The sequence below is a fragment of the Sceloporus undulatus genome, chromosome 11 (genome assembly GCF_019175285.1).
Source record: "Sceloporus undulatus isolate JIND9_A2432 ecotype Alabama chromosome 11, SceUnd_v1.1, whole genome shotgun sequence".
Lineage (NCBI taxonomy): Eukaryota > Metazoa > Chordata > Lepidosauria > Squamata > Phrynosomatidae > Sceloporus > Sceloporus undulatus.
Genome location: NC_056532.1, coordinates 9,578,738 through 9,591,791, shown reverse-complemented (window position 1 = coordinate 9,591,791; position 13,054 = coordinate 9,578,738). Strand labels below are relative to the sequence as shown.

Sequence of the window (13,054 nt, the reverse complement as noted above, 5' to 3'; positions counted from 1 at the left end):
ACAGAACAGCTTCCAACTTTCAGGAAGAAGGGATGTTCCAAATCAGCTCTAAGACATTTATAGTACTATCACAGTATTACACTACTTTACAGTACTATTATAGTATTACAGTACTATGAACACACAACATCAGTTTTGTTTTCCATGGGAGTGTTCCTGGAGGGCATTTCTTTAGACTGCAAGACGATGGGTAAGAAATAACCCATTGTCTCTTGAAACAGTGAGAGCACACTGTTGAGCCTGTAGTAAAAGGCAAGTATCTTTTCAGTAGCTGTAAGCCCAAACCTACGCAGAGAGGATAACAATGGCCAATTCCAGGGTTTAACCTGGAGTAAAGCCACAATAAATGTAAAATCCAAAGATATATACAATCGCCCTTCCTAACTCGCAAATCTGGGATCTGCGCCCTCGAATATCTGTGGAGGGGCGACCTCCACTATTTCCAATGGCGCCCGCGCCCCATTCAAGACTATGAGGCTTGAATATGCGTGAGCCTCCATTTGGGGGGGGGGGTCCGGAAGGGATCCCCCACGAAAACAGAGGGCTATCTATATTGCTATAACTTCAGTCTTTACAATAGCTCTGTATTACTTTTTCCACATCACCGAGAAGGGTGCAATGAGAACCGTTGCTTCCCTAAAGGGGCCAACTGATGCGTTTATGGCTGGGGAGGTTTTGAATCAGGAACAACTTGGGACTCTTGGCCACCACACTCCTCTGTCTCTGGTCTGGTAGTGTCAGTAAAAGGAAAAATAATGTTCTTGTGATCTGGTTCTCAAGCTCATTTTATGGTACCTGTTGAGATAGGTAAAACAGCCGAGAGAGAGAGAGAGAGAGAGAGAGAGAGAGAGAGAGAGCACATGTGCGTGTCTTTAAGACCCTGCTATTTGGGTTTTAAACAGAGAGTAAGAGAACTATACTACTCATAGCATTCCATTACATCTCACTCGGTTCACTTGCATAGGGTACCTACTAGCTGAAAAATGACTTTTCCTGTTTCCTTCCTTCCTTCCAGCAACTGCCCTTCCCTCCTGGCGGCTGCTTTAGCCCGGGCGACAGCGGACGAAGTCCTGCAGAGCGATCTCTCAGCCCACTACTTGCCCAAGCATTCAGACAGCCCAGATGGCATCATACGTAAGTGCCTCTCTAAATGGCGCGTAACTGTTTTGTCTTGTCAGTCAGTCCCAGGACCTTCAAATACCCTGGAAAAAGCAGCACTTAGCCATTTTACGGTTGGGGTGCTTACATTGCTCCTTGGATCCCTCCCAAAAGAGATCTCAAGAATTCTTGTGCAAATCCTGAGAATCAGTGGGGCAAATGTCAACCCTTTCTCTCCCCAGCCCTTGTATGCTTTGATGCATTGAAGGAGTGTCATTCAGCCTGTCCTTCAGTAGAGCATAGAAGCATATTTTAGAAGTGGAGTTTCTCTTCTCTCCTTGGATAGATGTTCATTTGTTTTTGCGGCAGGTAGCATGACCCTCTTAGGGGAGGATTCGGAAAGGTTCCCCGTGTCTTCATTTTGCACACACAACTGGACCCTGCTGTCGATGAGAGAGTAAAGAGCTTTTCTTTAGACCTGTAAGGCTTCCAGATGTTGCCAACTCCTGTTGCCCTTAGCTAGCATGTCCATGGGTTGGAGTGAGGAAAGTTGGAGTAATGCAGCATCTAAAACACTGGCTCGTTTTGCTGGACGTTTGCAGCATTCTTGGTGACTTCAGTCTCTCTCCTTCTCCACCTCCAAAATATTTGAAAAGGTCAAATATTAAAAAGCAGAAAGAAACTCTCCCTAAGGCTTGTGTGTATTTATGATGCAGCAAAACTTTCCACTTCCCAGCTCAAGGCTGCATGTATTGTTCAAGCTTCTGCTGACTCAGTTATGGCTCCCCCCAAATGCTCATTACGATGAAAGATAGCAGCTCCCAGAACAAGCTGACAGGCTGTTTGTTGTTCGGCCAGAGGGGGGGGGGGATATATATATATATATCTCGTCATCCTTCCTTCCCTGGCTTTTGCTGAAAATATTAAAAGCCGATTCGTGAGGTGTTTTCAAGGCACCAGGCTGAGAAACGGCTTGGCCTACACGCTCGCTCCTTGTTTGTAGGCGTCGCTGCTTTTCACATCCCATGCAGGTGAATGAAGCAGATTTGTCATTGTTCTGGCTGAGCAGCCCTCATTAGTTCCAAATTGAGATCTCCGAAACGCGCATAAATATTTGACAGTCTCCAAGGAAATGTTGACATTTTTCAGACTAATCATCTACCACAGAATTACTCGAGGAAGCAGCCCGTCTCGGAAAGTCTTAATGCGCAGCGCCAAAACACGCTGACGTGGCAGCGAGTGGCCTGGGCACATGGGTCATTGCCCACCACACGGTGCCAGGTGGTGGTAGCAGAGTCTTCTTAAACATGAAAGCCACCGTGGGCTAGCAGCTAAGATGTGGGGCTGGGTGACCTGCAGTTTAAATCCCAGCTGGTTCCAGGCTTCTTTGGCGACGTTAAAGCAAACCACTGCTTTAGCTTTGTGTTCTCGCTTCTGTCCTGGAAACAAGCATCTGCCTAATGTTTTCAGGCTGGAAATGCAGAAGTATTTGCAAGAAATGTATATATGGTTCTTTCCCCCACTGAATACTCGCTGGGTGACTTACACACTAGTTTTCTCAGCCTGATGCTACCTCACAGGGGGGTTGTTTCAAGGATATAATGGGAAGGAAGAGAGTCTTTTTTGCCCATTTGACTTCAATGGAAGAAAGATAGGATTGCTGTTGTTGTGTGCCTTCAAGTCATTTTCGACTTCTAAGGAAGCCCTTTTCTTTTCTGAGAATACAAACATGTACTGAATTACTCCATTGCAGCTCATTTTTTTGGCCATCGTGGAGCTCCAAATTCTGCTCTGTGTAGCAACCATAATTTCCACCTTGTAAGCAATATAGCCCCACCAACACGTCTCTTTCCATCTTGTGGATAGTGGAGGGATCTGGTTATTTTCCTGTAGCCATATATGCTGCAGCAAGCAACCCCAGGGAATTTTGGGTGTCCTAGGCACAGCCTGCAAATGATGTCTTTGCAGCAGCCAGCATTTTGAGTAGGTAGCATAGGGAGATGTAGCTAAACGATCCACAAGACGTAGGATCTCAGTCTACATCTAGTGGCCAAGATGCAAAGACCCCATTTCTTCAGCAACACTGGCTCTCTTTCCCACTTGCTCAGTGAGTTGGTCCAAGTGGCCAGCACTGGTGCTATTTTTGGAAGATGAGAATGAAAGGACATCATAGTTACGTGTTTGGTGCTCCTTGTGACTCTACAGCCAGAGTATATAACAGTTTATGGAATTTATTTCCAGTCTATGACTACTTCACCCACCAAAGAATGACCTGTAGTATTTGGATTACTGACACATAACAGAAATGGGTGGCGAGTTTCTGCCCTCGCTGGCTCCTGAAGAAATTCCCAGTTAATGCACCAGCATTGTGGAGGGAAATTGGCTGGGCAGGGTCTCTTACTGTAACTGATGTCATTAAGTGGCACTTCCAGCCCCGATGATTCCTGGATGCGGGGAGCAGGAGAAGAAATGGTGGATGATGGCACTGACAGGTTGACAGCTGACTCAGCCCTTGCTCGACATTGCAGCGTTCAGGATTGATGAGTAACCTACAGCTGCATGGGGGTGGATAGGCCGCGAAGGATTCTTTCAAACAACTATCCAAAGTAGTAATTATTGATGATGCCAGCCCTGTGTGCTATCCACAGGAGGGCTGCAGTTAGAGGATGAGCACAGCAAATGGGCACCTTCTGTCAGGGCCTTCCTTTGATTGCAAAGCTTTCCCTTTCCGTCAGCTTTGTGCACCTCAGAAATTCCCACTCCAGCTCCGATGGGAGGAAATGCGTATGCTAAATGTGAGGTTTCAATGTTGTCACTCCTTTCTGCTTACTCCGGAAGAGTCGGTACATCCCTGTGCTGTCACTTGGAGGACTTTTGATGTCAGAATAATTACTATGGCTTGTTGTCATGTTGGGTGGGTGCTAGCATGTGACTAGAAGGAAACAAGTGGTATACACATTGAGAGGTGCCATGCTAGAGAGCTACCAAGAAAGTACACCAATTCTCTCTCTGTACCTGATAAGACTTCGTTTGCTTCAGGATCGAAAAATTCCAGGAGGCAGCTTTTAGTCAGGTTCTGTAAGATCCAGAGATGGCCAGAAGGTTTCCTGAAGCCTAGAAATCCAAAAATGGTGTAGCAAGTGAGCAAAAACAAAAATTGGAAAATTAAACAGTACAGATATTTAGTGATTAACATCACTGAGCTTATAGTGTCATTGTAAAGCTCGAGCAACCAGAATTATTAGATTTGAAGCAAAAGTTATGGGTACGTTAACAGCCAACCACACAAAAATGTCCCTTAAACTTGTCTATAAGTCACAATGGTCTCTGTAGGTGACAAAAGACTTCAAGGAGTGCAGAGGCTTAAGAAGGTTGCATTAGGTCTCCATTGTGGGAGAAAGGTTGAAATAAATAAATAAATTAGCATCCCATCACATCACCAGATGAAGGTTTACTCTGTTCAAATATTTTTTCCTTGACTTTTGTAGATGTAGAGACGGAGAAGCTGGCCCGCACAGTGTTCACCAAACTCCATGACATGTGCTGCGCTTGGGTGAAGGACTTCCCTCTCCAGCAAAAGCCCCACCGTTACTATGAAACATCCATCCATGCCATTAAGAACATGCGCCGCAAGATGGAGGACAAGCACGTCTGTATTCCGGACTTCAACATGCTCTTCAACCTTGAGGTACAAAGCCCTTGGAAAGGGGGAGAGCTCACAGTGGGTGGCTTGGGCGCACAAGCCGAATTCTGGCTAGGACAGGAGCCAAGTGAGCCTGGTATGTTTTTTGCAAGAGAATGCCGTAATTGCTGGACCTGCAGATAAGCCTACTAAGATAGAAGTAGCTGGAGAAATGCCCCTAAACAGCATACCTGAGGCAGCCACTTCCCCAGTTCCTATGTTTCCATCACTAGTTCTCCAGAACTCTGCTTCACGAATGGTCATCAGTCAGATAGTTCTGTATCTGGAGCAGCTTCTGCCATCTGCATTTAAATGCTCCCTCACTCTCTAAAGCTGACTGTCTGAGAGTGTTTCTATCTGGCTGTTCTCATTTCCACATGCTTCTCTTGGCAGGATCAAGAGGAACAGGCCTATTTTGCCGTATTTGACGGCCACGGAGGAGTAGATGCTGCCATCTATGCGTCCATTCACCTCCACGTCAACCTTGTGCACCAAGAGATGTTCCAGCATGACCCTGCAGAGGCGCTCTGCAAAGCCTTCCGAGTGACGGATGAACGCTTTGTGCAGAAGGCAGCCAGAGAGGTGCACAAGCATCAGTATATTATGGGGCAGAGAAAACAAGAGTTGCTGTGGAGTTCTGACATTTTTACATGAGCTTTTGGATTTAGGCTTATATTGGCTGTCCTGAATCCCATTGTATGAAAAAAAGCCGTCTACAAATCTCATAAATAATAAGTCATTCTGAGTCCCAGTTTGGGTGAAAGGCACACTATAAAGCAAATAAATAAGTAAAAAATAATTTAAAATATGGTATTCCTCATACTTGGAGTATAGCTTAGAACGAAGCCTTGGTGATTTGGAGCAACTTGGTAAAATCTGTTTTACCAGTGATGCTGATTTTAAAGTGAATCCTGACAGCAAGAAAATCAACTAGTTGCTTTTTGCTCCTGGTTGCAGCTGCCTGCTTAACTGAGCTGTGTTTGAAATACCCTAAACACTTGGTCCACTTCTTCTGGCCCGTGCTAAGATGAGCGTTCTTGTTTTTTCTCCAGAGCTTGCGGTGTGGGACGACAGGCGTTGTGACCTTCATCCGGGGGAACATGTTATATGTGGCTTGGCTAGGAGACTCTCAGGTGATGCTGGTAAGAAGAGGCCAAGCTGTGGAACTGATGAAGCCTCATAAACCTGACAGAGAGGTAATTGCAGAGAAACATCCAGAAAATGGGAGTGATGGTCATTACTTCTAACTTGGGCTCATTCAGACAGACCTTAAACCTCCAGCTACACAGCAAGGTCTGTCACTGATGTGCTTAACACTGCTTTAGGAGCAAAGACTTTGACCAGCTTGTGTGTTACCTTGTGCTTTAGGATGAGAAGAAGCGTATCGAGGCCCTTGGAGGTTGCGTGGTCTGGTTTGGGGCATGGCGAGTCAACGGGAGCCTGTCTGTCTCCAGAGCCATTGGTAAGAAATCTAGTAGTAAAGAAATTTCCTTCCACATCTCCTCTTCCTTATTAGCCTTCTGGTTTTCCCAGGGAAGTTTCGGTGGAAATGTCCACAAGGCAAAGACTGCATTGAGGAACAATGTCTAGGAAGGGGACTGAAATCAAAAGAGCAGGTTTTATGTGCCTATATTACAAACCTGTGACACTGCCAGATCTAGGAGCAGTTCTGAACTCAAAGAAATTTAGGGAGAGTTGGCGAAATTAGAAAAAAAAGAGCACCTAAAACAAGGGCGCATATGGAATGGGTGAAGATGATAAAAGTATATCACACTGTTAGCCACAACAGGTATAGTGGAAGCTATCAAAGGAATATAAGTTAACACACTAAGGTTGGCATCTTCTTAGTGACCCATGGAGGTGCAAGCTATGTTATTAAAGTACACAGATTTGCATGCACATTGTGCACTGCAACTGTACAGTGGGTTGTCAGACATGCTCTTTGGCCATTCACTTATAGACTTGGCCCTATGTTGGTATTCAGTGTAGGGATTGCGTCATGTAATTATGCTACACTGAAACAACGTAGGATCTTGGCTTGAGTTTGAGAACCCAAAACAGGGATTGAAGGAGCCAAAGGGCCACACGTTTGGAGTTGCCTGCCCAAAGCAATGCCAGAAGTACCCATTTTGCAGGCTGAATAGTAGCTCATAGTTGTGGTACTTGTACAAATAAATAGTTATTTACCATAGTTGTTAACTCAAAACTGAAGGTACCGAATGCTTCAGTGGTATATTATGAGAAGCAGTGAAGGCCCAGCGCTTGGTAGGTGCAGAAATGCATTTTGGATCCCAGTGTCAACGCTGTATACTTAAGAAGTTGCCATTTCTTAACTTATTAGACTGTTACATACAAATCTTCATGCTGTCCAGTTCCTGGCATCCTGAGTAAATGCTTCTCATTTCAAAACATTCTGCTCATTCCAACATTTCCCCCAATTTTTCCATTTTTCCTTTCTGGCCTTTACATTTACAGTTAACATCTTGGAAATTATGGGATTTCAGATAAAGTATATTAGGGCCAATATGTTTTAGGCCTTTTAAATGAAACTTACCCCTGATGGTACACTGTCAGGTTTTCATACTAGTGAAAGCAAGGGCCGTGATGGGGCCAGTCAAAGTTAGAGAGAGAGAGACAAGAGACGTCATAGTGGTCAGATCTTTTGTCCCCAGGAGTGAAGGCATAGTCCTCATGCTTCCAACAATCTTTACTGTCCTAATGAAGTAAAAGGATTTCGCTGTTTTTCCCCATTTGGAAGTGGACTTAACTTTCTTTGTCTTTCTTTATCCAATTGCTTTAGGGGATGCTGAGCACAAGCCATACATCTGTGGAGATGCAGACTCCGCTTCCACAGTGCTGGATGGATCGGAAGACTACCTCATTTTAGCCTGCGATGGTTTCTACGACACGGTGAACCCCGACGAAGCAGTGAAAGTGGTGGCCGACCACCTGAAAGAAAACAACGGCGACAGCAGTATGGTGGCCCACAAGCTGGTGGCGTCGGCACGGGACGCCGGCTCCAGCGACAACATCACTGTCATTGTGGTCTTTCTCAGGGACATGAATACGTCGGTGAGCATTAGCGAGCAGTCCGAGTGGACAGAGAATTCTTTCCAAGGCGGGCAAGAGGACAACGGTGATGACAAAGAAAATCACGGCGACTGCAAGAGGCCATGGCCTCAGCACCAGGTCTCAGCACCTGCTGATCTAGGATACGATGGGAGAGTGGATTCTTTCACAGACAGAACTACTTTGAGCACAGGCTCCCGGATTGACATATTGGAAGACCCAGGCTGTTTAGACCCGAGGAAAACGGAAGCCAGAAAACAGCAGAGTGCCAAACGCCTGTTCCCAGATCAAGGGTCGAGTGCCGGTGTACCAAAGAGAGCAACCCTGGGCCACGGTGTATTGGCAGAGAGCGAGACAGTGACCAACGGTGCATCTCTCGAAAAAGGTCAAAGGAGTCTCCAGTCCTCGCCGGTTAGTTTTGGCTCCCCAACCGCTCACGTCTGCACGGCGGTGGTGAGCGCATCTCCAACTTCTCTTGGGCTTGAAGGTGAAGGGTTCACGTCCTGGGGGAGAAGAGCTTCCATTTCCTCTCACTTCCATTTCTGCAACACAAACCGGTGGCAGCGGCTCGCCAGACTCAAGCCAAAACTCCACACGCTCCTCTTTGAGCGCAGACCGCTTTCCCGCATGGAAGGATTAGCCCTGTGCTCCCCTAGCGACAGCATGAATGGCCGTAGAAATAAGTTGATAAGAAGCCGCCTCTGGCAAGGCTTCTCTAGTTGCGGCCGCCAGGGTCGCGGTGAGAGTATTCTCCTGACGCCGAGGCACAGTCACTGTTTACCAGACCCATGGCTGCTCTGGAGCTGTAAAGAATAACAACGCTCCCTCATATCCCCCCCCATTCCTGGCTTCTCCAAATAGTTAGGTTAGACATTCACAGAATGAGAAGTAACCAAGAGGGAGCATTTCCGAACCACGCGATGGTGGAATACTCCCCTCGTGTAAATAGATCCTAGGAATAATAAAAGAAAATCATTTCAATCTCAAAAAGTAAAACGTAAGGGCTGGAGCACCAGTCACACTAAGCAACGCCACAAAAACATGTTCATTCTCTTCCCTCCTGTACATGTTATGTATGTAGCTGTAGCTTCTCATTTGCCCACTGGAACTGGAAACTGTTATGGACTCATTGGACTTGGATAGGAAAAGTGCTATTTTTAAAAGAGCGATGCAAAAAAACCCCCAAAACCCCTAAGGTGAAACCTGTCTGAGGCGAGTCTGCAGAGCAATATTTTCAGAAAGAGCCTGTTTTAAAAAAGCCTTTTCAGTTTTTGTAGGTGGGGTGGGGTGGGAAGGGACAGAAGCAGGAAGGCAAAACCGTCCGGTTTGCATGGGGAGGCAGGGTCCTGAAAGATTTAATGGGGGAAACCAGGGAGCTTTGCAGGTATGTTATTTAAAAAGCCATATGAGGGTTTAATCTAAGCTGGCCCTTCTTGTATATCCACTTAGACTCAGATCAAGGTGTGTACTAAACCTTTCCCTATGTTTTCCCTCTGTGACATAGCAAAAAAAAAAACACAAACAAACACAATAACCATGAAGGAATACTATCTTTTTCTAGTTTTTAAACAGATCATGTCCTGTGGCTAAACCCGAAATGACACTGAAATTCAAATCGGCTCGAGAGTATTTTTTATTACGACGGTTATGATTTTGGTGCTTAGTGACCTTTTAGTCTTTTAAACTGGAAAAGTAATAACTTTAAGCATTGTTTGCATCTAATAATAGTAATGCTTAATTCTTTCCACCACTTTCTTCTCCCCCATAATCCCTCTTATCTCAGGTGTCAATACGATCGATTAAAGCTAACCAAGGTAGGAATACGCTGACCAGGGAACTGATGGAGCCTGAAGGCCTGAAGCTCACACCTTTGGCCATCAGTTCGAATCTTCACATTCCTAGGGACTACATACAGTGCTAGAGTAGGGTTTGTTTTGTTTTTTGCTCAGCTGCTCAGTGCACTTTATGGTCTGGTCTCAAGAGACCTTAAGAATACAAAGCTGAGCGAGTAGAGATGCTGAGAGCCTTGTGGGAATGTAAATAGATGCGGAAAGCCTGTGGCAGGCGGCCTTTCGGAGCAACCACAGCAAAAGGAGCAGCGAGCCCAGAGGTGTAGCACTGCAAGGGAAGGGTAAGTGTGAGAATTGCCTCCCTGTCTCTGTCCTTCATCCTAAGGAGCAAAACACTAACTCACCGAACAAATCTCAGCATTAGATAACCAGCTAGTAGGCCACAAGAGTAAAGCAAACCCGTTCAGAGAGGCCTGCGCATCACTAACCTTTGCTCGAATTATCCTAAAAGGCATTCGGCTTTAAACAGATAATTAAATCCTACAATGCCAAGAGGATTTCCTTCTGGCGGAATAATATTACTAATTAATGTAACTTTGATAAATTTACTGATGGATTGGGAATAATACAGCTAATTAGGACATGCTTCGGAATTGAAGTTTTCTTACACTGAACGTGACTGCCTCACATTTGTTAAGCGACTTGAAGTATGCAAGGAAAGGAAGCTGAAACCTCAGCTTTGCTCACGCTGAGGGAGCGGGGGACAAAACTTAAGGGACCATAGAGCTTTTCCCATTTGTCACCTTAGGTGTGCTGTGTTCCAAATTGAGTATCACCAAGTAAAGCAGTAGCTGCCTAAAGTAGAGTCTGGGTAAGTAATTTGTGTTGGACCACAACCCAGAACCCTCCGTCTGCTGGCCATGTTGCGTGTGGAGTTGTGAGAGCCGTAGTCCAACAAAGTAACTTTCCCAAGCTGTGGCACGGAGTCAGACTTTCTCTCTCTCTGCGCTCCCTTATTTGAAAACGTTTCATACCGGTAGATAGGGGACTCCACAAGCCGCGTTCTTTCCCGTAGCTGTGCTTCTACCAAAAAGGCACAATTCTTGAAGACATCAAAACTCTAGACCGCCACCAGCCTTTGACCATCTTCCTAAAAATCTTCCCAAAGTCCAGGCACTCAAGAGTATTCTCTCTTGTTTAAGAAATACAAAGTCTCATTCCCTGTATGTGGATTTATACCCCTGGATGATCTGCTGCTCACCTTGTGATCCTTCTGCGAAGGAATCTGTCATCTGTTCCTAGTGTGGTCCCGTACAAACTGTTATTGTCAACACACTGCAAGTGTCCATTTCCTCTCCCATTACATCGTGGTTGAGTGTGTAGGATCCATTTGTGAGGCAACTCTTCAGCCCACGGTAGAATACGTATTTAAAAGTAGTTGTTCTTGGTCCGATATACGCCGCTCAATCTTACACACCTGGCAAAAATAAAGCAGTGCTTTGTGACACGCCGTGCTTTTTCTCAGCGCCACCAGTGATAGGAAGTAGTTCTTTCTTCGGTTCAAACTCCTGTGCCCTTATTTGCTGCTTGCTGATGTAAGCAATAAAGCTCCCACCGTTAAAATTAACAATATCTTAATGTTCTGTATCTTGTACTTTTGATCCTCTAAGCTGGTGAGAATGTACAAACGAAGAAGAAGAAGAGGCATCTAACTGTATTTATTATCTTAATGTTCTTGTCTGTAAAAGTGTTTTGTAAATCTGTGTAATTAATAGTGGTGACATTTGCATAACAAAAAAAACCTTTCCAATAAAGAGCAGAAGCATCCCTTGCGTCCACACCACCTGCATTAGCTCCGCAAGTATCAGCAATGAGGGCAAAGAGTTTTGGCGGCCTTTTTCTGAGACGGCTCCAGAGTCTGTTCACTGTGAGTTTCCATCAATCCCTCTCCAACTTTGATACAGAATGATGGCGGCGGTGGCGGTGAATGGAAAAGCCAAGTAGGAAGCCATTACTCCATTCCAGTTGCGCTAACCAATGTATTTTTTTTTTAATTGAAGTGCCATCAATTGTCCTTGTCACCTGAGAAGATGGAGATGCATACCTTTGTACCCTGAAAGCAAAGGGGCAGAGGAGGAAGGAGAGACTCCTCCTTTGATTCAGAAAAGACCAAAAGAGCCCCAAAAAGGAGAGAACACTCCTCTTCTCTTTTGGCAGAGCCTCTTTCCTCCTCCTCGCTGCTACTAGCTCCCGAAAGTTGTGCATACCTTCCCAGTTTATAACATTTGCATCTATCGCATTTGTGCTACCTGTTAGAAGTATTCCGCTGTAACCTCCATAGAGGCACAGTGCTTTCCCTCCCTTTGACAGCCATCTAAGCTAGAAAAGCAACTATGCAGAATAGGTTCACCCTTCCAAGCGAGAGCTATAGTTCACGCAGGCCTTCCCCCAGCCCACCTAGAACTGTGTTACAGCTCTGGCAAGTACAACTCACTTGTAGAAAGAGAGGAACTAGAGCTGTGGTCATGCCTGTATGTTAGGGCTGTGTCCCTCTCTTCTACAACATAAACTGTTTAACAGGATACAGTTAGGTTTTGCAAAGCCTTCCTTTGTGTAAGCAACACTGAGCGATACACGCAAGTGACCGATTAAGTCATTCTTACATTACACGAAACACTAACCTACTATAGCTGCCAGTATTAAGAACACTCTAGTGTCGTAAAAGTGTCGCACACAAGGCTGGGTCTAACAACATGAAGCTAACTTGTTTTACTTTCCCTTGCTGGTGCGTTTTCCCTCCTAGAAGTAGAAAGAGTCAGAACAAGGCTAACTTGGGGGGGGAAAACCAGCTGAGATTCATCCTTATTACTGAAACATTAAAATGGCACATTCCTAAGAATGCCAAGTGTGTTATTGAGCTCTTGTCGAAAGATACATACGCTGTCGTTAAAACTAAAGAAATGGGTCAGTTTAATCTAAATGACTTTACTACTGTGTTGGGACCTGTTGACAACTTTGTTCCTATAGCTCATTAAGTTCAGTAGGAATCATGTATTAGCCATATTTTATTTATTAAAGCTGTTCACAAGAGGTAAGGACTATGTTCAACTTTTACCAATATCTTAATAAAACAGCAAACATTACTCCCTCGTCTGCTTATTTCAAAGGAAAATGACCACACGTTATGTATGAAACGTTTCTTACGTGGTAGTTAGGCGAGGAAGGCGTCATCTTGAATTCAGTTTCCAGGTCTCGGAGCAAAAAACCCCAGCAGGCTCCCAAGGTTAGCACAAATACAAAAACCACTCTAGGGAAAAAGGAGACGAATCCAAACCATCAGCACCCACAAGAATTCAAAATGGCATCTGTTGTTGGGGACTGTCAAGGAGTAGTTGAAAAGGGAGGAAGATAAAAA

The 13,054-nt window shown here is 45.2% G+C and overlaps 1 protein-coding gene across 3 annotated transcripts in view; it reads left to right on the top strand.

Moving 5' to 3' along the window:
• PPM1E (protein phosphatase, Mg2+/Mn2+ dependent 1E) overlaps positions 1-12,782 on the top strand; it is an 86,209-nt gene extending 73,427 nt beyond the window's left edge. For all 3 annotated transcript variants that reach the window (XM_042442490.1, XM_042442491.1, XM_042442489.1), the window contains 6 exons: positions 1,016-1,134; positions 4,587-4,786; positions 5,174-5,362; positions 5,833-5,976; positions 6,149-6,242; positions 7,581-12,782. In XM_042442490.1, coding sequence (XP_042298424.1) covers positions 4,637-4,786; positions 5,174-5,362; positions 5,833-5,976; positions 6,149-6,242; positions 7,581-8,665 — 1,662 coding nt within the window. In that variant the 5' untranslated portion in view covers positions 1,016-1,134; positions 4,587-4,636 and the 3' untranslated portion in view covers positions 8,666-12,782. The remainder of the gene's footprint in view (positions 1-1,015; positions 1,135-4,586; positions 4,787-5,173; positions 5,363-5,832; positions 5,977-6,148; positions 6,243-7,580) is intronic.
• Positions 12,783-13,054: the final 272 nt, after the last annotated feature.